The sequence below is a fragment of the Chinchilla lanigera genome, unplaced genomic scaffold (assembly GCF_000276665.1).
Source record: "Chinchilla lanigera isolate Chin_1 unplaced genomic scaffold, ChiLan1.0 scaffold00021, whole genome shotgun sequence".
Taxonomy (NCBI): Eukaryota; Metazoa; Chordata; class Mammalia; order Rodentia; family Chinchillidae; genus Chinchilla; species Chinchilla lanigera.
This window is the reverse complement of record NW_004955422.1, coordinates 28,277,420-28,300,373: the sequence shown is the minus strand read 5'-3', so window position 1 is coordinate 28,300,373 and position 22,954 is coordinate 28,277,420. Positions and strand designations below refer to the sequence as shown.

Here is a 22,954-nt window from a genome sequence, read left to right as displayed (position 1 = left end):
AGCTTATAAACATAAGACATTTGTTTTACACTGTTCTTGAGGGAAGATAAAGGTACCAGCAGGTTTGGTGTCTGGTGAGGATCCACTTCCTGGTTCATAGAAATTTGTCTTCCTCCTTTTCCTCTTCTTCTGCTTTTGTGGTGCTGGTGATGGAATATAGGCCTCTTGTCTGCCGGGCAAGCACTCTACCACTGAGCTACACTTCAGCCTGAAAGCTCTCTTCTTGCTATAACCTACCTGATGGAAGGGCTGAAGGATCTCTCTGGAACCTCTTTTAAAAGGGCACTAATTCCATTTATGGGGTTCCATTCTTATGACCTCATCATCTTGCAAGATGAGGCTCTACCACACCCTCACATTGGGAAATCGGTTTTTTTTTTTTTTTTGTCTTTCTTAAGATAGGGCTTCATGATGCAGTTCAGGCTGGCCTTGAACTCACTTTGTAGTGCAGGCTGGTCTTGAACTCACAGCGATCCTCCTGCCTCAGCCTCCAGTGCGGGGATTACAGGTGTGTACCACCACACCTGGCTTTATTGTTCATTTTTTGAGATAGGGTCTTGTTATGTAGTTCAGGCTGCCCTTAAACCTTGAACTCACTATGTAGCTCAGGTTGGCCTTGCACTTGAGGTGATCCTCCTGCCTGCCTCCTAAATGCTGGGATTATAGGCATGTGCCACCACATCTAGCTGTGAAAATAGATTTTATTACATGAATTTTGGGAGCACATGGAATTGTCCCATGCATTCCTCTTCTGTTTTTTACAAATCTGTGTCTTTCTCACATGCAAAACACATTCTTCTAGGCGTCAGGCTGTGCCAGCGACAGTCCCTGGCCTGGCTTGGCTAGATTATCCCCCTCAAGACTGATGTCTTTCTCAAGGAACAGAATTAGTGTGTGCCTCATCCAAGGAGCTGGGATTACAGGTGTGAGCCACCATACCTCTTTTACAAGGGCTCCAGTGTCATTTATGAGGATTCTGTGCTTGTGACTTAATCACTTCCCAAAGGCCCCACCTCCACATTCCCTCACATTGGGGATTAGGTTTGTGGGGAATTTCGGGAGAACACTGTCTCTGTCAAGTATTTAAATAATTTCACTCATGAAGTATATGGAGTGCTATGAACAAAAAAGTAGAAGATTCTACAGTGGGGTGGGGATGGAAACCTGCTCTAGTCCTGGGAACCATCAGACTAGCTTGGCAATATCATTGGTGGGAGGACCTGAAGGGTGAGCAGGGGGAGGGGGGCATCGGGAAGCGCTTGGGATAGGACCATGTCACAAGGTGGACGACCACATGCCAGGTCCTTCCTTTCAGAGGGCCTTTGTGGGGCTGTGATTTCCCATGCTTTCCCCTACTCCTTACCAGGTGTCTGAATGGCGGTGGATTAGGATTAATACTCTGGAATCCTGTGGACAGACCCTTTTAGCAGGCACACAGAAAGAGTTTAGGAAATGAGGTCAAGGGAGGCAGAGCTTCAGACTAGCTCTAACACCTGAAAGCTTCTCTTCTGAGCTGGCTCACAGCCTCTGATAGGCCATGGTTCTCCCAAAAGAGCATTAAAGGCTATGCTTTTTGCCCTCTTGTCCCTGGCTGTGTGCACAGGTTCCACAAGACCAAGCCAGTGCTTTTGTGCCACCACTGGCAGACCTTCCACACGGAGGACGTGCTCTGCATGGCCAAGTACCAGAACCAGTTCCTTGCGACCTCCTCCTACAATGGGGACATCCTCTTCTGGAACATCAACATGATGAAGCCCATCTTGAACTTCAACGCCTCCATGAGCCCCCTGCCCTTGCAGCCTGTGAAGGTATGGTCACAGTGACTCCCTCTGACTTTTGTCTCAGCTGGGGTCAGGATCAGGGAGGGGAGGGAGGGCAAATGATGTACTCTGCAGGGGCTGGGAGCTATAAGGACATATGGTAATTTCTATGATTATATCCATTTGACAGATGAGAAAGCTGAGGCACAAAGAGGTTAAACACCTTGTTTAAGGCCATACAGCCAAGATGGTATAGAACCAAACTCAGGCAGTCTGACTGCAGAGCCTGTTGGCTCTAGTTCTGTTATTTCTAATTTTCTTGGAGAAAGCTCCTATCTCACTCATCACAGTTAATGTTACTGCTCTGAGGTTACCAGGCTTAAGGTGGGGGCCCAGGAAACCTGTACAGGCTTGGAATTACCATGTCACACAATACTAAAGCTGGCAGGGTCCTGAGGGGTCAATTGTGCCGTGGTTTTCCAGATGTGCTGGGAGAGATGGTTGGAAGCTACTGCAGAGTTGAGGGGCTCTGGTGGATGGGGCTTCCCCAAGAACAGTTCAGTGTTTTATCTCTTTTACACTTGTGACTTTCCTCAGGTTAGGAACAATCAAAAAGCTTTGGAAACCACTGTTCATGTTACAGCTGGGGAGACTAGGTTCCGCACAGAAACCATATTCCTCCTGCCTTTGGGGACTTAGGGCATTAGTGGTTGGCACAGGGATGGGTTATGAACTTTCCTCTGAAGGCTCGAGGGTGTGAGGTTTCTGGAAAGCAAGTCCTCAGGCAACTGGAGGACCCAGAGGTGTTGGCATTAGACTAGGGAGGCCCTGAGTTTCCCTCTAGGACGTTGCGATGCCTTCAGGGGTGCTCTCTTCCCAGCACAGGTCCGAGAAACGGAGGAATGTGTGGCCAGCAGCCATGGGCCTAGAAAAACCTGCATAGAGAGGAGGTGGGCACACAAGACCACCATGAAGCTCCCTGGCTCTTGCTGGAGGGCTGTGGAAAAGGCCAGCCTGAGGCGGACCCTGATGTCAGCTCCTGTGCTGATGAGACACTCAGGCTCCAAGGAGCCAGAGAGGCCTCTGTCCTACCAGGTGAGAGAGCCCCTCCCACCTGTCTTTGGTGTGTGCTTGTTTCCTTATTTGGTACACTTTTCCAGGGTGTCTGGAAAAGGTACTTTCCCACCCACTCACTCGTTTGGAGCAACGTGGGCAGGCAGAGTGCCTCCCTGTTGTGGTCCCACCGTGTCTAACCTGCTGCGCTGCCTCAAGCCGGGGCACGACTACTTCCCAGAGTGCTGCCACATCAGGCTCTAGAGCCTGAAAACTTAGAGGCAGGCCTTGAGGAGACCGCAACCCTGAAAACCTAAAAGCAGATGCTAGAGCCTGTGCTGCTTTTTCAGTCCTCAAGCTCAAGTGCCAGGTGTTTACCCAAGAGTGCCCCACAGGGGCTCCAAGCAAGCCTAGCCACTTTGGAGCCCAGGCCACAAGGGTGTGAGCCAAGAGGCAGCAAAGCACTATCCTCTTCCTCTGAGCACTGCTGGGGATGTTCCCCAGGATTGGCTCTTCTGAGAAGGACTAAGAATGACTAACAGTTCTCTTTTGGGGATAGGGAGAAGGAGCAGGAAGAACTGTTGCCTCACAGCTGCAGGGATGTGGCTACAGTATCCTAGCCATGAGTCCAGGGGTCTTTTGTTGTGGTGCTGGAGGAATCAGTCCAGTTGTTTCTTTAATTGAGTGCTGGTTCCTGCTCCAAACACCTTTTCCAAACACATGTAAACATAGGGCAGTGTAGACCCAGCTCCAGAATGATCTGCTGGGAGTAATTCCTCTGTAAGACACACACACTTTACAATACCATAAGACACTTATACCAGTGTTGGAAGGTCAGGGTTATGCTACTGCCTTTGGAGTTTCTAACAGTGGTAGGCCTATCTGGCCTCATTTTTAGCCAGAGTGACCACTTCTGTGAAAGGGTCTTCTGCAAAGGCAAACTCAAGTCCTTTCTCTAGAGAATAAAAACTTGTCACTGAAAAATGGGCATTCCCCAGCCTCAGAGTGTCTGAAGCCCAGCACATATCAGATAGGCTGCTGGCTTTTCACATGGTATCTACTGAGCGTGTCACAGGGTGGCCACTTTTTATCATCTGCCTCTGATCTCTGTCCCTCATGGAGAAGGAAGGCACCTTTATATGACCTGGGAGGCCTGGCTTTCTTTCCAGGTATCTTTTAGCACTGGCAGATCCAAGTCATCAGACAAGCTTCTTAACACATGGTCATTGCACAGAGAATCTGAATTAAGAAAAAAGGAGCCCCAGAAGAAAATGGTGCTGCAATCCAACGCATCAGTGGAGAAGGTTGGCTATGCTCAGCCACGGTGTGGACAGTCAGGGTTGGGCTGGGGTCCCTGGGCTAGGGGGCCCTAGCTAGACTGGCTCCGGTGCCCGGGAGGCATCATGGAGAGGATGGTGCCATGCAGGGTTCTGGAGTCAGGGCTGCTGTGTCTGGGGAGCATTCTCCAGGCAGGTTGCATACAGAGGGGAGTGGTCTCCCCTCCTGGCTGGGGGTTTGCCTTGGGGTAGAAGTGGCATTTCCAGAACCCATTGTTGGAATGCCTTCTCCGACCTGCAAAGGTGCCTTGTGTATGTGTGAGTGGGGCTGGTCCATCTCTGTCCTCATCTCTTCTATATCTTCCCCTTTCTGACCCTGGACACTCCTTCACTGTGACACTTCTTTCGTTCCTGAGAAAAGCATCATAGCTGTGTTAGGGCATGGCAGGCCTGTCTTGTCCTTGAGCTCCAGGCACTAGGGGCTGAGAACAAGGGCTCCTTGAAGGTGGTCCTACAGTGTAGGTATGCAGCTGGGACTGGCTTCTGTTCCTACCTTCAGGTTCTGAATGGTTTTCCTTCTCTCTTAAAAATATCTTGAAATAAAGAAAGATCACCTATCTGAATCCATCCTTCCCATCTCACTCCCAGCAATGGCAGTCACTAACAGATCAGCTTGTACTTTTTTTCTATAAGACTAGTTATGTGAAATTATAAATTTTAACTATGTCTTATCTTTTTCCTTCAGTGCCAGGGATTGAGCCTAGGGTTTCACATAAGCTAGGCAAGTACTCTGTTACTGAGCTATACCCGAGCCGTTTTAAAACCATGTATATTTCATGGATATATTTTCATGTTTCATTGCATCTTATTTTGTCATTTTATTATTTTGATTGCATAGTACCCCAACATTTGGATACTGCATAAACTTTGAGCCACTCTTCTGTTCACAGACATGTAGGTAACGCCAGTTCTTAGCTTTTCTGAAAAGTGTTGCACTGAGTGTCCTCCCTATACTCACTGGGCACTTTGTGCGCACACCACAGGGACAGTCCTCAGGGCAGGAGTGCCAGAAAACTCAGCCCTTTCAATCTGTGACTCCGGTCAGGCTGGTGATGATGTGTGCTATGAGGGCACAGATGTGAGCTTTTGTCAGCTGCCAGGCTCTGGGGAGGTACCGGTGGACAAAGACCAACCCCCGTCCTCGAGGCAAGGACACTGTGGTTGGAGTGAGGCAGACATCTGACCGGCAGCTAAGGTGAAGGCACTGCACAGAGTGAGAAAGCGAGCACTGCAGCAGAGAACAAGGAAGCTGGGAAGAAGGGAGGACGGGTGTGGGTGGCGAGGCTGGCATGGTGCTATAACACCCTGAAGCAGCGAGGACCATGGCCTGCTGCTGTCTGGGAGGAGGGTGACCCTGGCAGAGGGGACAGTGAGTACAAAGGCCCCCCCGAGAAAAGCTTCTCTGGAATGTCCAAGAAAGAACCTGTCTGTCTGTCTTCCTTCCCCTCCCTCCTTCCACTCCACATTTTTCTGTCTCTCTGTAATTAGAAAGTAGTACATGTCCTTCATTGAAACTATAAGATTCAAGCTCTGTAGGAGTATATAATGTTAAAGGGAGGATGGCCTTCTCCCTCCTGTCTCCAGAGGAGACTCCGCTTAGCCTTCTGGGCTTTTTCCTGTGCATACACAAGCACATACATATGGCCGTGTATGTAAATGAGGGCTCTCTCCTACGTATTCTGCAACTTGCTCCTTCTCCCCTGCTGCCTGCTGGGCTCTGTCTCCCTGATGGCCTTTGTGTAGCCACAGCTTTCCTTTCCTAGCCATGGGGTACTCTGGCAGCCTCCGTGGAGTTTATCCAGTGTCCGCTATCACTGGCAGATGGTTAAGTTTCTAGGTTTTGCCTTTCTAGAAATTACAGCAGTGAACATCTTTATACATACATTTTGGACTTTTTTTTCTACTTCCCAGGAGTCAAACCTCAAGCTTAGAAGCTCAAGCTACACTCCTGGAAAGCTTTTGCTAAATTGCGTTACATTTCAGCCTAATAATAACATAAGTAGCAGCTAATATTTATCGAGCTCTTAATATCTGCTAGACAGTGAACTTGATGGTGTATAGAAATTATTTTTATTTTATTTTGTAAATAACTCCAGGTGGTATGCACTGTTCTCATTTTATAGACAAAAATAGGTTCAACGAGGTGAAGTGACTTGCCTGTGAATCTGCTAGAACATGGCCGAGCCAGGGCCTGAGTCCAAGTTTGTCTGTTTTAAGGGTCTGACTTCTTTTAATTCTTCATATAGTTTAATTTTTTGTATAATTACTGTTTGGAATTCTTTGTTTTTCTAACTTTTTTTTTTTGTAGTTTTTTTTTTGAGATGGTTTTACTATGCAGTTCAGGCTGGCCTCAAACTTACTGTGTAGCCCAGGCTGGCCTTGAACTCACAGCAGTCCTCTTGCTTCTGCTTCCTGAGTGCTGGGATTACAGGCATGCACCACCATGCCCAGCTTTTAACCTGTTCTTGCATCACGAATCTTGACTGTATTTTCAATTGCATATTTGTGTACAAAGGCTTGAATGTGTATTGGTGAGATTTCAGTCACCATGATGGCATTTTGTGTGTGCGCGCGCGTGTGTGTGTGTGTGTGTGTATGCACATGCATGTGTGACACTCTGGTGGACAAGTGTGCTTCTTGCTGATGCTGCCTCTTACTCCAGTCCTCCATGTGTCCCGTTTCCTTCCTCACTGTTCCTCGAGCAGCCGAGTCCCTTCTCAGAAGTGGGGAGGTGGGCTGTGAGCAGAACACAGCTTTTTAGGATAGTGCCTAGGAGAGGGTCCAGAGCCCTTGGAGGGAGGGAGTCAGGAGGGATGGGACAAGGGTGCCCATTAAACAATAACTTGCCTTTCCTTTCTCCCTTCAGCTACATTCTCTTAATTTTGACTACTCCAATATTTCATGTAATTGGAATCATATTCACCTTTCTATGATTGGCTTACTTAGTATAATGTTCTCTTGGCTCATTTACATTGTACCTGGCATATGTCAGAATTTTCTTTCTTTTTAAAGCTGAATGCTATTCCACTGTATGTACATACTGCATTTTGCTTACGTGTCTGTCAATGGACACTTGGGTTTGGTTCCTTCTGCAGGTTAGTTATTGTCACTAATGCTGCAATGATACTGTTTCTTTGATGCACACATTTTAAAATTTTTTATCAAGTCCAGTTTGCCTAGTTTTTCTTTCGCTGCCAATGCTTTTGGTATCATATCCAAGAAGCCACTGTCAAATGTACTGTTGTTAAGCTTTTGATCTTTTTCCTTCTAAGAATCTATTGGTTTTAAATTTGTTTTTAATCCATTTGCCTTAATTTTTGTACATGGTATAGATAGATGAATCTATTTTGCATATAAATATCTAGTTTTCACAGAGCCATTTGTTGAAAATACTTTCTCACAGAATAGTCTCAGAACTCTCGTCGAAATTCACTTGACCTTTTATACAAAGGCTTATTTTGGGGCTATTTTATTTGATTTATCTATGTGATTGTCTTTGTACATGAGCACACTGCTCTGATTACTGTAGCTCATTAGTAAGTTTCTGATGTCAGGAAATGTGGGGCCTCAAGGGTTGTTCTTCCTTTGCAGAGCAGTGTTGCCTGTTCAGGTTCCCTTGAGACTACGTATGAATTTAGGGCAGAGTTTTCTACTTCTGCAATAAGAATAATAGGTTTTTGATATGAATTACATTTTATCAGTAGATTGTTTTGGGTAGTATTGCTATCTTAACAATATTAAGTTTTCCAATCCATGACTATATGTTTGCGTTTATTTATGTCTTTCTTTCAGCAATGTTTTGTAGCTTTTATTGCACAAATCTTTTATTTCCTTCATTAAGTTTATTTCTAAGTATTTTATTCTGTTGATGCGATTGTAAATGGAATTGTCTGTGTTAATTTGTTTTCAGATTATTCGTTTTTAGTGAATAGAAATGCAGCAGGTTGTTTATTAGCTTTGGGTCCTGCTACTTTGCTGAAGTGATTTATTAGGTCTAGCCATTTTTTGGTTAAAAATCCCTTCCCTCAAGTAGCTCATATTCCTGTATATGTTATTATCACCGGGGAGATAGGAAAAGGCATCTTGGATATTGGGAAACCAGGTAGGTATGGGGACTTGCCCAGGACCCTCAGCAGAGGCCAGGCTAAACCTTGGTTCAAAGCCCTGCTGAGCCAGGGCCACCTCTCTTGCATAGATAATCTTCCTGCAGACCAGGCCTCGCCTGCCACACACGGCTGCCATGCTGAGCAGCTGCATCGATGGCTACATCTATGCTTGGTCCATCCATGGAAATGGAGGCCTGCTAGGGAAGTTCCCTGTGGACCTGGAAGATAATGGGGATGTTGTGGGTGCCATGACCACTGATGAAAATGACTGGATCCTTATCACGGGAGATTGCAAAGGACGCATCAAGGTGAGGAAGAAGATTAAGGGGCTGGGGCCAGCCATGTGGCTCTTAACTAGTTCCTACTCCATTTGGGTCTGGAGTCATGTGTAAAACAATGTGGGGGAGTAGGGTGGATTACTTAGGAGTCCTCCTCTACTCTGACATGCCCAGTGAAATGAGCGGAGGGTTGTTTAGAAGCCCCCTACCCGCAAGAAGATTTCCTCATAAGCCTATGTTCCAGAATGTCCTCTCACATCTCCTTCATCTCCTAGCATGTGGCTTATCTGTGACCAGCTGCCTCAGGAACTGGAACCAGCCACACCCCCTCTGCCTGCTATCCAGGGGATCTGTCTTAGGCCCCTTCTGGTCCTGAGTAGCTATGTATTTCAGAGGTGTAACTAAGAACTGCTCCCAGAGTAAAGAGGAATGGTCTGGGAGGAACCCACAGACTGAGTTGGGGGTGGGGTCAAAGGGTGATAGGCCATTAACTCATACTTTGTGCCTAGATATGGGACATCAAAGATTACTGCATATTTGTTGGTCATCGGCCACCCCAATCCAGTGGGATGAAGATCTCCACTGAAACAGAGAACAAGTTCCGGTTCTTAATTCCTAATCAGCTCCAGGCCAACATTCCATATTATATTCCTCTGAAGGAGAAGGAGGTAAGGAGATTCCTAGGGGGCTGCTCAGAAAAATGCTTTTGAGCCCTACCAAGAAGCTGGGACTATTGTTCCCTTACTGAGATTGTGGGTTTTTCATGTTTCCCTTTTATGTTTGGCTTTTGTAGAAGAATCTGTTAATCAGAGGTCATTACTAATCAGTAAGACACAACTATACACATACAAAATATACCTACATACATATATCTGCATTGTATAGACATATACACACTGTTATCTATGTGCTTTGATCTTTGCAGGGCAGACTCTAGAGTCAGGAGTTTTTCTAAAAGACAATTAAAATATTTATGTATTTTCTGAATGGGTAATACATTAACATGCAAAATTCCTTGATATTTAGCTGCATGGTGGTGTATGCCAGTAATCTCAGCACTCTGAGAGGCTGGGGCAGGAGGATCACAAGTTTGAGCCTGATCTGGGCAGTTTAGTGACTTAGCTAGATCTGGTCTCAAAGTAAAAAAATTTAAAAAGATTGGGAATGTAGTTCAGTGTGAAGGGCTTGGGTTCATACCTACTACTACATAAAAATAATTACTTGATCTTTGCTTTATGACTGATGAAATTAAGCACCTTCTCCTTAGTTACTAAGAAAATGAAAATAAAAGCCACATGCAATTCCACTACATTCCCACCAGAATGACCAAAACTAAAACGACAGGCAGCACTACATGTTGGCAAGGATGCAGATCAACTGGAACTTCAGTGCTGGTAGGAATGTATGTTGGTATAATCATTTCAGAGAATTGTTTGCCAATAGCTACTAAACCTAAATATATGCCTACCCTGTGACCTAGGAGTCCCACTCCTAGGTTTATACTCCAGAGAAATTTATGCATTGAGAAGCATGAAGGAGAATGTCAATAGATTATTATTTGTAATAGCCCCACACTGGAACCAGTTCAAATGCTCATTATTGTAGACTGGAAATGTGAACTGTGGGCTACACATGCTACAGAATAATAATTTGGCACTAAAGATGAATGATCTACTGTATATCTATTCATTATAAAATAAGTATTTCCTCAGAGGACTGAAGTGTAGTAAAACAAAAAAGAATATGTATTGTGTGTTTTATGGTTTCATTTGTATAAAGTTTAAAAACAGACAAAACAAACATTTCCAATTAGACATGATTATTTTTGTGGGAGGCATGGAGTGGCTGAAAGGAGTTTTTTTTTTGTGGTGCTGGGGATTCAACCCAGAGCCTTACATGTGCTAGAAAAGTGCTACTGCTGAGCTGTGCCCCTAGTCTCTGGATGAAATCTTGAGGGGATCTTCTGGGGACTGATTGTGCTCTGTTTCATTATCCAGCTTGATCATATAGTCAAGTGCAGGTATTAAAAAGGGTTACATTTATTATATGTTATATACATTTATTATATAACATATTATATATTTATAATTTTCTAGGTATACATTATAGAAAAACTTACATGAAGACTCTCATTCCCATCAACTACAAAACAGTTCTTGTTCCTTGAAGTAAGGATTTTTATTGATTTGAGGTCATTCTTCTGGTATTTATTTATGTAAACACAAATTATAAAATTATTTGCCCCTTATTTTTACATAGAAGTATTATGTCATACACATTCATCTTGTTTTTCTCCATAATATATCTCCCTCCATAATATATTATTTTTTATAGCTGTATAATAAGCCACAAGCTATACTACTAATACAATTGGTTTTTAAGAGAAATTTTTTCAGTATCAAGTGAATAAGAATATTTTTTCACATATGGGAAAATACGTCTGTAGTATAAATGCCTGAAAGTGGGATGGCTAGGTCAAAGCATTCCCAGAATTTTCAATTTGTCATTCATTTTGTTGTCTTGGGTATCTTTTTTATTTCTACAAAAATATGTTCAATATAGTTCCAGTATAAAAAGAATTTCACTGTATTCAGTGAATGCAGTTGGTCATCCATTGTTATGGTTTAGATCTAAAATGTTCTCTCCAAGTCTCATGTGTTCAGAAATGGGGCCTGGTTGGAGGAGGCAGGTCAATGGGAAATTGGAATTGAAGGGTGTATTCTTATCCCTGAATCCTCTTTCCCTCTCTCTCTCTTTCTCTCTCCCCTTCTCCCTCTCTCTCTCTGGCTGCCATAGTGTGAGCATCTGTCCTCTATCAGGCCCTTTCTGCCTTGGAGCCAGCTGATTTTGACCCGAACCCATTAGAACTGTGAGCCAAAATAAACCTTTTCTCCTTTAAATTGTGAATGTTGGGTGTTTTGTTCTAGAAACAGGAAAAGTGACTAATATAAAAAATTTGTACCAAGAATAGAGTTGTTGCTGTGACTATACCTGGCCATGTGGTTTAGAAGCCTTTGCAACTGGTTTTTGGGAGAAATTGGGAGATGCAGGCTAGAGAAGCTCTAGAATACTATAAGCAGAGCTTGATTTACAGTTCTGGTTGAATCTCAGAAACTCAGAATGCTGATAGGAATGTGGACAGTAAAGGCCAGGCCCATGCAGTTTTAGCTGGGAATAGGACTGTATTCTAAACTGGACTAGAGGACCTGTGTGTTTCATTCTGGCAAATAAGTTGTCTGTATTTTTTCTGTGTCCTAAGACTTTGTGTGAGACTGAATTTGAAGTTCTGGTGGAGGAAATTTTAAGGCAACTGAGTGGGTGTGACACAAATACTGCTGGCTGCTTTTATCCAGATCTACAGTGAGAATCAGGAGCAAAATGGCGACATGAAAGATATGAAGATTTTACAGCTTGGCCAGAAAGGAAGGGCCTATAAAGTTGGGGCCAAGTATGGTTGCTGAAAAGATACGCCAAGTACTTTATATCAGGACAGCAAGATAGATACTTTGAGGGCATGTCAGATATGACCAGACCCCACTCATTACAAATTTAAAGGTAAAAAAGGATAAATACCTTCAAAAGACTTTGCTTTCAGAAGGGGGCTCCAGGACATTCTGCTCATTCACGGCCACCTAGGGAAGTATTTCCCTAGTTCAGCCATCCAAGCACTCAGAGGATACTGCAGCCATGGTTCAAAGGGGTCATGCTACTGGTTAACCTGGCAGCGGACCTTGTGCTGGTTTTTCAAGCAGGCAGAATGCAAGAGTTATGGGGTCACAGAAGTTTCCAAACAGATTTCAAAAGACTACCTGGGAGGTTAGACAAAACTGTTTGACAGGGTTACAGTTCTTGCCAGGACCCCTTGGGAAAATAAAGTTTAAAACTTTGAGAGTGAAGCAAAAGGTGCAGTGGAGACCTCAGGGAGTTGGAGATGTCAGGAAAGGGAAATGTCTATTGAAGAAAACCACAGGCAGTGAGTGGAGCCAGCCCAAGAGGGAATCTATGTTGGCTGCAACTAGCAAGGCCATAGCAGTAGGGATGCCCATGCCCTTTGAAGTTCATATCATCTCACCACAAGGTTCCCAAGGTGCTGAGCATGGAGCTGTAAGATTTAATGTTTGCTCTGGTGCAGTTTGATTTTGGTTTGATCTGATTCCTATTTCCCTATTTTTTCTTTTGGAGTAGAAATGTTTACCTGGTATTATTATTAGAAATATTTAGCTTTATTATCAATTTTTACAGGGACTCACAGCTAAGAGTTTGCCTTGAGTCTCAAAGGAGATTTGGTATTTGGATGTTTTAGTAATACTGAAACTGTTAAGACTTTGGTGACTCTTACAGATGGACTAAATGCATGTTACATAACAAGATGAACATGAGCATGCCTCAGCCTCCTGAGTGCTGGGATTATAGATGTGTGCTACCTCGCCCTGTCTGTCTTTAGTTTTAATATGATATATGTTAAATATATTGGGATTGTATTGTCCAATACAGTGCAGCCTTGTAATGTCAACTCTTGAAAGTTCTCTGGTGATGCCATTGGTGTGGGTCCTCCTGAAGCACACCCCATTACTGTATACTCTTCTTTTACCTTTATAAATTTCAAAATTTAATAAAAAGCTACAGTAAGCAAGACTGGTTGTAGTATAGTAAAGAAAAATCAGTGGAAATTGTATATCTGATAAGGGACTAGTACTAGAATATACTGGTATGAAAAGTGCTCATAATATAATAAAAACAATAAATAACCCAATTAAAAAAGGGCAAAATACCTAAATAGACATTTCTTCAAAGAAGATATGTAAATGGGCTGAGTATATGAAACAATATTGAACATTGTGAGCTCTCAGAGAAATGCATATTAAAACCCTAATGAGACCCCACTCCACACTGAGATGGCTATAGATAATAACAAGTAGTCCAGCCTGGCCTTCTACTCACTATGTAGCCTAGAGTGGCTTCAGACTCTTGGTGATCCTCCTGCCTCAGCAGGGATTACAGATGTGTGCTGCCATGACTGGCCCTTTTGGTATTTAAGATATAAGATAATGACTTGGTTTTCTCTTAATAGTCCATCAGGTATCCTGGTACTATGTATTGAGTCATGCTTTCTATTAACACTCTTACATATGAAAGTGTTATATATATTTGGGCTGGTTTGTGTTCTGTATTTAACTGTTCTGTTTAAGGTTTGTATTATTTTGTCTTACTATATTTTACCATAGTAGAATAAATACCATTTCCTTAATCTTGGTGTATCTCAAAATGGTCCTGGTAATTTTCAAATTAAGTAGATTTTCATTCTCTCATAGTATAACATGATCTATCACCCCCTGACCCTATTATCCCAGTGTCTAACTAGACGACCTTGGCTTTTGTCTTGGCCTCATCCTGTCCTTTTCTAGCTATGTGGCTTTTTACTGATTACTAAACATCTCTGACTCACTTTCCTCCTCTGTAAGACAGTAAGACTCCTGTACATCCCATAAGGTTGTAAGGTTCAAATGGGATAATCTGTATAGAGGCACTTGGTAAACAATATAGACATATGCAAATACTTTTTATGGTTTTACTAAGGGGTCAGTGAGCCCAGAGAGGTGCTCAGACCTACTAAAGATTCTCAGCAAATTAGTATGGGAAATGTCCAGAACTGGAAGGCTGGGCTATGTCCCATAGCCTTTCACTGGGCTCTGCTGCTCCAGTCCTAGGTGGCTGCTGAGAGCTTCTCAGGTGATCTTGGTATAAGCAGTTCTCCTTTATTTTCCCCTGTAGGTTGTGAATGGCCAGACCATTTCCCTAGTTCCCCCCACGCTCCTGATTACCTGGAAGGGCCATCTGGAGAGTGTAGCAGATATCCTGTATGTGGACAGCTTGCAGCTGATTATCAGTGCTGGCCAGGACCGGGATGTCAAGGCTTGGAAACTGTCTGGTGATGCCATTGGTATGGGTCCTGCTGAAGCACACCCCAACCCCTAGGCCTTCTTGTCCCTATCTCTGATGGAACACAAGCTGGCATGAACCTTCCCATAGCAGCTGTCATTGCTCAAATAGTATTATAGGACGTTGGTCTGTCCCTTCATACATTCAGCAATCTGTTCAGTATCCATCAACCATCTAACTACACATTCATCCATCCACCCAACATTGTTCACCTGTGTATAGTTTTGAAAATCATATACCTGATTCCTTCTCTTTTTAAAAATAAACTTTATTATACATAAAGAAAAGCACACAAGCCAAAAGGTTTAGCTTGGTGCATTTCCATAAAGTATACACATATACCATATAGCCACCATCCATGTCAAGAAACAGAAACTATTCTAAGGGCTGCCCTTACCTCTGACCCTGACTGTCACTGTCAATACCTCTTCAGAAGTCACTGCCATCCTGCCATCCTTGATCTATATCCATAGATCAAGTATGTCTAGTTTTGAACCTTGTATAAATGGAATAATTTGCTAGGTTCTCCTTTATGTCAGTTTTCTTCTCAAATCATTTTTTGTGAAATTCATCCATTTACTGAGTGTAGTAGTTCATTCATGTTATCTGTACTATTGTTAATGGGCATGGGGATTGTTTCCAGCTATTTTACATAATCAAAAAAATGCTGGTGTGAACATTTTTGTATATGTTTTGGTGAATAAATGTATACATTTCTGCTGGGTATATATCAGAAATAGAATTCTCAAATCACAGAACATGTAGATGTAAGTCTTAGTTAATGTTACCAAATGATCTTTCAAAATGTTTACCAATTTGCATTATTTCATTAGCCAGATGTGAGAACTCTCATTGTCCCATAATTTTGCCAGCACTTGATGTTGTCAGTGTTCTAAGTCTTAAGCCATTTTTTGAATATGTAATGGCATCTCATTGTGATTTTAACTTGAATTACTCTGAGGACTATTGAGCCTGAGTATCTATTTATGTATTTATGGACCACTTGAATATATTCTTTTGTTAAGTTCTTGTTCAGATATTTTTCTATTAATTATCTTATTTTAAATTATTGCAGTTATTTATATTTTATGGGTATGAATATTTCAACAATTAAATAGATGTCTCCCACTTTTGTGACCTGCTTTTTATGCTCAGTCATATCTTTTGATGAACAGAAGTTCCTAATTTTAAAGTAATTCCATATTATCAGTCTCATCATTTTTTGGCTTGTGTTTTTGCATCTTTTTATTATAGCTTCCCCCTGTACAATTTTGTTACTCTCTTAAGAAAATTTTAAGGGTACGGTATTGTTAACTGTACACACTTATTTTTGCAGTCGGTTGATCTCTAGAATTTTCTCATTTTCCATGAATGAAAGTGCACCTGAGCAGCAACTCCTCATTTCTCCTCTGTACAGCACCTGGCAACCACCATTCTACCTTCTGTTTCTATGACTTTGACCACTTTAGTCACCTCAGACAAGTGGAATTATGCAATATTTGTCCTCCTATGGTTAGCTTTTCAAATTTAGTCTAATGTTCTCAAGGGTCATCCATGTTGTAAGATATAACAGGACTTCCTTTCTTCCTAAGGTAAATAATATTCTACTGTATGTGTATACCACATTCTCTGTATGTGTTCACCTGTCAGTGGACACTTCAGGTATTTCCATCTCTTAGCTATTGTAAATAATGCTGCAACAAAACCTGGGAGTTTTTCTTCACAACCCTACTTTTATTAGTTTTTTTTTTTTTTCAGATAAATAAACAGAAGAGGTGGGGTACTGGATCCTATAGTAGTTTTTTATTTTTTTGAGGAACTGTCATAGTGTTTTCCATAGTAGCTACACAATTTTATATCCCCACAAGGTTTTTGACTTCTCCTAGATGTTCTAGTGAGTGTGAGGTGATACCTCTTTGTGGTTTTAATTTTACATTTACCTGATGATTATTGATGTTGAACATCTTTTCATAAAACACTGGCCATTTGCATGTCTTCTTTGGAGAAATGTCTATCCAAATTCTTTGCTTATCTTAAAGTCAGTTTTTTTTTGGCTAATGAGTTGTAGAAGTTAGTATATTGGATATTAGCCCCTTCTTAGATATATGGTATATATTTGCAGAATGTTTCTTCCCTTTCTATAGGTTGTCTTTTTGCCCTGCTGCTTAGAAGCTTTTAGTTTGGGATAGTCCTGCCTATCTCTTTTTCCTTTTGTTATATCTGCTTCTGGTGTCCAGGCTGCCCTTGTACTTGTGATCTTTCTGTCCCAACCTCCTAAGTAGCTGAGTTGACAGGTGCACATCACCATTCCAGACTTCTAGACTGTATATTTTCTACTGATCTGCCTTCTGGTTCATGAATTCTATCTTCTTATGCATGCAGCCCAGCGTTAAATCTCTCCAATGAGCTTTTCATTGCATCTTTAGTTTTAGAATGCCCATTCTTTTCTATAAATTTCAATTTTCTATTGAAATTCTCCTTTCTGTCCATCATAGGGAATTTGTACCTATACATGATATAGCTTGCTTCTTTTTCTTTTTCCTATTCCTCTCCCCTCCCTCCAACCCCTCTTCCCCACCTTATTTACAAAAGCTTTGTTTCCATTTTTCCTTCTGTTTTCTTGTTGTTTCCCCCCCGCCGGCTGCCCTTGTCCCCCTTCTCATTTGAACATTTTCTTCAGTCCTCTTCTGTATTTAGTTGTCCCAGGGGTGAAGTCTGTTGTGTCTGTCATAGACTTCCTCTTTTGGAAGGGCTTTGTCTCTCAGTGATCTCATTTTAGCCCCACTTCACAAGTGCAGCCTCTACACTCAGCATGTCCTGTGGGACAGGCAGTACACTTAGGACTGCATTAGACTCAATCTGTCATGCTGTCAGAAGCTCTGCTGGTCCCTCTTTCCTCTAGTAGCTTCCTCTGTCTAAGCCGAGCTTCTTCCTTTCTCAGCCTGTGTGCAGATTCAGGGTGCCACCCAGAGAAAAAGCAGCTCTTAACCTCAGTTCTTGGGAAGGCTCTTACTGTAATTTTATTTCATTTGGTTTTCCTGAGATGATTTCTTTAAAATGACTTTGTAATAAATATCTTATTTTTCTTAATTTAAAAAATTCTGCAGCAGGAGGATGGTTTACTACCCACTATACATGGCCCAGAAACAGGACTCTTATTGCACTTTTTTCACTCCAGCCCTAACTCTCCTTACCTTCACCTCAAGAGCCCCATTATCTGATGCGAGGTCACTTTATACACAGCTGCTTGAAGCCCACTGAGTGTCACTGGTCATTGCCATAGAACTCTTCCCATCCCAACCTGCATGTGGGGCAGGATGATTTAGGTCTGTGCTCCAAGTGTATCGTAGGACTGGTTCATTCAGGAATTTGTTCAATACTTAGCATACAGCCTGACACATGCTGGGCACTGAATATTTGAGTGAATGTTTGGGGTGGAGGTGAGGGGTCACAGGCTGTCTTGAGGGTGGGCGGAGGGGGCAGTGGCTTCAGAGGTGGGCATATGCCAGTCCTTGTTCTGAGCAGGGTCTGGTCAAATCACAGGGACGTTTGGCCTGAGTGTTTGGAAAAGGGTCCAGAATGCCATGATGGATGGTCAAGAACAAAGTGCAAGCCCAGAGGAGAAGGCAGATTTCACAGGCACCATGCTCAGAGACTCCCGTCTGGAGCTACAGTGAGTTCCCACAGCCCACTTGGTAGTCTCTGGCCAGAGCAGAGGAGGCTGTGAGCCTCTCCCTGGATAGGGTAGCAAGGGAAACCTTGGGGAGGGCCCTTGGAACACCTGAGGCTTGGGACCTTCGGAAAGCCTGTGGTCCCATTCTACCCAGCTCAGTGCAAAGACTACAAAGTGAGAAAAATGTGAAACCCTAAGAATTTAGATAGGGCCCCACCCCGAGCTAGACTCAGATTTGCCAGGGTGGCACTGGGCCCTGCAGAGGACATTTCCACAGGGCCACAGCTTCTAGTGGGAGGAGTCTGGGCCCATGCCCAAGGCCCGGGTCCCGAGCAGACATTTGTGTTAGTTCCTTGAGTTGTGGGGAAGAGCAGGCAGGTGGTGGCTTATTCCTTCTCCACCCACCCATCCTTATCCTAACTAAGTCTCCAATAATTTTGGTTCATTCAAAAATTTTTTTGAGACTTAGAGGTGGAGCTCAGTGGTAGTGTGCTTACCTAGCTGTACAAAGCCCTGAACTTGATCCCTAGTATGCACACACACACACACACACACACACACACACACACACACAGACACAATTATTGAGATTCTGCTTACTTCCAGATACAGGTTTTGCCTTGGACAACTTGCAGTCCCTTTAGAGAGATGGACATGCAAACTCATGGTTGCAGTTCTGAATAGTGTTGGGGACGTTAGGTATAGGGGTGGCTTAGAGGACAAGCTACCTGGCTGGGGAGATCAAGTAAGGAAGGCTTCTTAGGAGAGATTTTGGAGTTGAGTTTTGACATATATGTAGGGATTTGCCAGGTACAAATAGAATCTTTGTAGCTCCTGTGTGCCCATCCTGGCATATGCTTTCACAGTCCTTTGAGGGGAAGGAAATGAAGCAGAGGCAAGGTTTGCCTAGGGTGGGGGTGGATGTTGAAATATCCCACTGGGAAGGTCTAGGCAAGGTGAGAGTGAGGAGTCAGGCCACCATACAGGGAAGCACAGGGCGGTGGGAAGAGTGGCAGGACTTGTACGACCAGCCACATCTCGGTTTTCCTGATGTCCCTGAACACTTGCTCAGTGATGGTCCCTGCAGAGTGTATCCCTGGGGAAGGGGCAAACCCTCCTGGGAAGGGGCAGGGCATGCTGTGAAGGAAAGCCCCTCTCAGAAGGGATCTGGCCGAGGCACTGGCATACCAGCAGCAGGAGCAGGTGGCCCTGATGGCGCTCCTAAACGGGAAGGAGGAGGTGGAGGCTGCGGCCTGGAGCCGGCTGCAGAGGATGGCCGAGACGTCCCCATGGGCCCGAGAGCACTCGTTGGAGGACATCGAGGAGAGCTGGAGCCAGTGGGAGTCCAAGGGCAAGCAGGTGAGGCTGCTGGGAGGTGTGGGAGGCTTGGGGCTCCAGCTCTCAGCCTTCACTGTCCCCTGTGGCTCCTGCAGGTGAGCAAAGTCGTAGGAGCAGCGTATAAGCCCAAGGGAAGGCTGCGGAGCCCCAGAGTCCTGTCTGCCAATGTGAATTACAGCTGGATGAAACAGCAGGTGAGGCAGTGTGGGGCCCACTCCCTGGTCCCTGATCCCTGAGCCCTGAGCCCTGAGGCCTGGGGCCTATGGACCCCACCTCCTTCTGTGGCTGCCTTTGCTCATGTGGCCTCTAGTAGGGTGTTGCTAGCATTCAGCCTTTGTCAGGACTCTGGGCCACAGGTAGTTCTGGCAGAGGCTGGTATGGCCTGGGTGCTTGCCAGAGCTGGTGTGGTTGAGGCCATGGCTGCAGGTTTTACCCTGGAGGTTATCCGGCCTATGGGAGGAGCTCCTCCTTGGCAAGGCACCTGACTGTAGCCGTCAGAGCACTACTGTAGGCCTGGCTGCTCACTGGCTTGTTAGTGTCTTTACTGCCCATGTCCTCATGACTGTGGGTGCTCCCAGGCAGACACGGTGTCATGGTGCCAGTGCACAGAAGGGATGAAGAGTACATGGGATAGGATGGCTCTCCTTGCGGGAGAGAGAGGGAGCAGGGGACTTTGGAGTGAGTAGATGTCAGCTCCATCCTGCCTTTGGGTGGGTGGGTCCAGCCTTCCCCAGCTGCCTGTCCTGTCTGCCATCATGCCCAGTGGGCCTTCTCTCAAAGCATGGCATGGAGGTGCTCATGGGAGAAGGGCATACACCAGAGGAGCTCTCTGCACCTGCACTCATCGAGCACCCTTGATCCAGGTCATGGCCTTGTTCTTAGGAGGGAATAGCACTGACCTCCCAGGGCCACAGTGGGTACCAGCTGGAGGAGAGGGAGCTGGCCTTCCATACCGTGTGGCCATTAGTGACAGCATGGTGCTTTGGAGGCTGCTGTTTTTGTAGGGAAGACCTCCAGGCCCTTCCTTCCTGTGAGCCTGCTTTTGGCCCTTGGTGCTATCAGCTCCCACAGTGCCCCGCCCCCCTGCCTACTCTGTCCCCACAGATCTCACCTCAGGTCTACCAATGCCTTTACTTCAATGATCTGACACCTATCCAGAAGCCTGACTTCCTGACGCACCATGCCCCACACCAGCAGGGCCAGAATGCCCATCAGGTGGCCCCTGACATCCAGAAGAATTTGGAGTCTGTCAGGAAGCAGACCTTTGCAGACACTCCAGCCAATGTACTGGCTGCCTTCCCCTCCCGCTCCCCCTCCCTGTCCCCAGTGGCCTCAACCTCCAGGCTACCAGGCTTCAACTCGCCTACATCCCTGAGGCCCAGGTCCTCTGTCTCTTGCTGCAGCCCTGGTGAGTTTCCATAGTCCAGCCCCATGTCTCGGCCTTGCCTTGGGTCCATGTCTATTTGCAGAGCTCAGAGAGCCTGTGGCACTGCTTCCTCTCTTGAGCAACACCCAAGGACTCTGGAAGCCACCCTTGTGTCCTCTCCACACAGAGGACAGAGAGGCCTTGCAGAGAGGCCCTGCCCTCCTTTCCAGTACTGCAAGGCACCCCAGCCCGTGGGGTCCTGAATGTCCTTGCTTCGCACCCCACCAGGCCCAGGGTATGTGCAACTTTCCCTGATGGCTCTGCTCTGCCTCTCTGGAGAAGTCCACATATCTTCTGGCCCCACATGGAGTCATGGAGAAAAAAAATAAATGTTCTCTGATGTCAGAATCCTGCAGGTGGTAAGGTTGGGCTGCATAGGCACCTGTCACATTCCCTGGCAAGGATGCAGAAAGGAGAGTGTTCCCTCTTCAGGATGCAGTTGCATGGCAAATCACGGGCTGATACCTGGTGGTTGGGCTTTGTACTCCCCATGATGGGGTAGAAGGTGGCGGAGCTCAGTGGCTCAGAAATCGTTTTGGTTTTATAGAAAGTTGAAGCCCAATCTGGTCCAGAGGCCCAGCAGCTGTCCATGGGTGGCAGTGGCTATTTGTTCCCATCCCCTGCTGTCTGTCTATTTTCCTTTACTATCAGGCACTGCTCCCCAGCCTGTGTTTATAAGCTGTTTGGTCTCTGTGCAAGGCAGGGATGGGAGCGTGGTAGTGGCACTCTACTTGGCTCTGCTGCCTTCTGCCTTTGGAGCCTTCCCCTGGTCTGGAAGTGCCCATCTGCTGGGGCACCAGCTCTCTCAGCTTCTCCAGACCCCATTATGGGCATTGGGGGTGGTGAGGGCCTGATGAGGGAGTCACCCAGAGTGTGCAGGGGACAGCGAGGCAGTGGGGTTGAGGGTGGTGCAGGAAGTGGGGCTGCGGGGATGTGCTGATGTGTGGCAGGGATGGGTGGAAGAGAGGTGTCACACTCAGTTCCCTGTGTTTGTCCTGAGGACACCCAGGGAGCTGATGGAAAGGCTCCCTTTCCTTCAACTTAAGAGAGTAGAGACTCAGAGAGGGGAAGAGCCTTGTCCAAGGCCATCCTGCAGCATGGAAGTCAGCAGCACTGACAGCAGGCCAGGCTCTGTCCCACAATGCTCCTTGGATGCCCTCTAGGCTCTGCCCCACACAGGGCTGGAAGAACAGGGCTGGTGGCTAAACCTCTCTGGATCTAATCTAGGCAGACAGGTAGCTTCTCCTAGTGTGTCGGATTAAAATAAGCACCACCTCCTGGTGGGTGGCTGTCTTAAGTAGCTAGGACTGCGGACCCCGTAGGGAGGAGGAGGAAGTAGAAAATCCACAGAATCTGGGCTCTTGAGCACCCCTACCTACCTGGGCTTGCTCACCTGCCAAACCAAGGGATTCAGTCCCTCATTGGACTGTCACAAAATCCTTTCTTGGGTGGCCTGGGGTTAGGGTTCCAGGCTCAGCAGCTGTGTCCCCCTGAAATTCTCAAGGGGGCCACAGGAGAGAGCTAGCCATGCCATGTCCTAGGAGCTTGGGCACCTCCTGCCTCGTCCTCCCTGAGCACCTACAGCTGCAGACTCTGTTCCTACCAGCCCAGCTTCCCTGACCTCCCACCAGCAGCTACCCAGCACAGCCACCACAGGCCAAGCGCCTGACAAGGGCACTTGCTGTGGGGCATGTTCGGTGCACACCCTCTTGTACAGCTCAGGTCTCAGGGCTCCCAGGGTGGCGCCAGCTTATCTGTGCTGGGTGGAGAGGACATCCAGGGACGTCCCTCCTGCCCCAGAGGGCCCTTCCAGCGGTAATGCCGGTGGGTGACCACGCGGCTGGCTGGAGGCATGTATGGTGGGAAGGGTGGCCGACTGAGAGGGAGGCCCTTGGGGAGCTCTGCTATTCTGAGTCTGAGGCCCCCTTCTGAGCCCTCCTACACCAGACTCAGCTGACGCCCTCAGAGGCCTATAAGGGGCTAGAAACTCACCCTGCCCCAAAACAGGAGGTTTGCCAATCATTCACTGACCCTGCTTGGACC

At 45.7% G+C, this 22,954-nt stretch overlaps 1 protein-coding gene across 4 annotated transcripts in view; it reads left to right on the top strand.

Moving 5' to 3' along the window:
• The window catches only part of Efcab8 (EF-hand calcium binding domain 8), a 67,350-nt gene that overhangs the window by 36,972 nt on the left and 7,424 nt on the right, over positions 1-22,954 (top strand). The window contains exons 18-27 of one of the 4 annotated variants that reach the window (XM_013514342.1): positions 1,604-1,808; positions 2,646-2,855; positions 3,983-4,117; positions 8,361-8,564; positions 9,044-9,202; positions 14,307-14,475; positions 18,018-18,147; positions 19,308-19,506; positions 19,581-19,679; positions 20,590-21,316. In XM_013514342.1, coding sequence (XP_013369796.1) covers positions 1,604-1,808; positions 2,646-2,855; positions 3,983-4,117; positions 8,361-8,564; positions 9,044-9,202; positions 14,307-14,475; positions 18,018-18,147; positions 19,308-19,506; positions 19,581-19,679; positions 20,590-20,907 — 1,828 coding nt within the window. In that variant the 3' untranslated portion in view covers positions 20,908-21,316. Of the gene's footprint in view, positions 1-1,603; positions 1,809-2,645; positions 2,856-3,982; positions 4,118-8,345; positions 8,565-9,043; positions 9,203-14,306; positions 14,476-18,017; positions 18,148-19,307; positions 19,507-19,580; positions 19,680-20,589; positions 21,317-22,954 lie in introns of those variants that run through there. The other 3 variants (XM_013514341.1, XM_013514344.1, XM_013514343.1) reach the window with 3 other exon arrangements.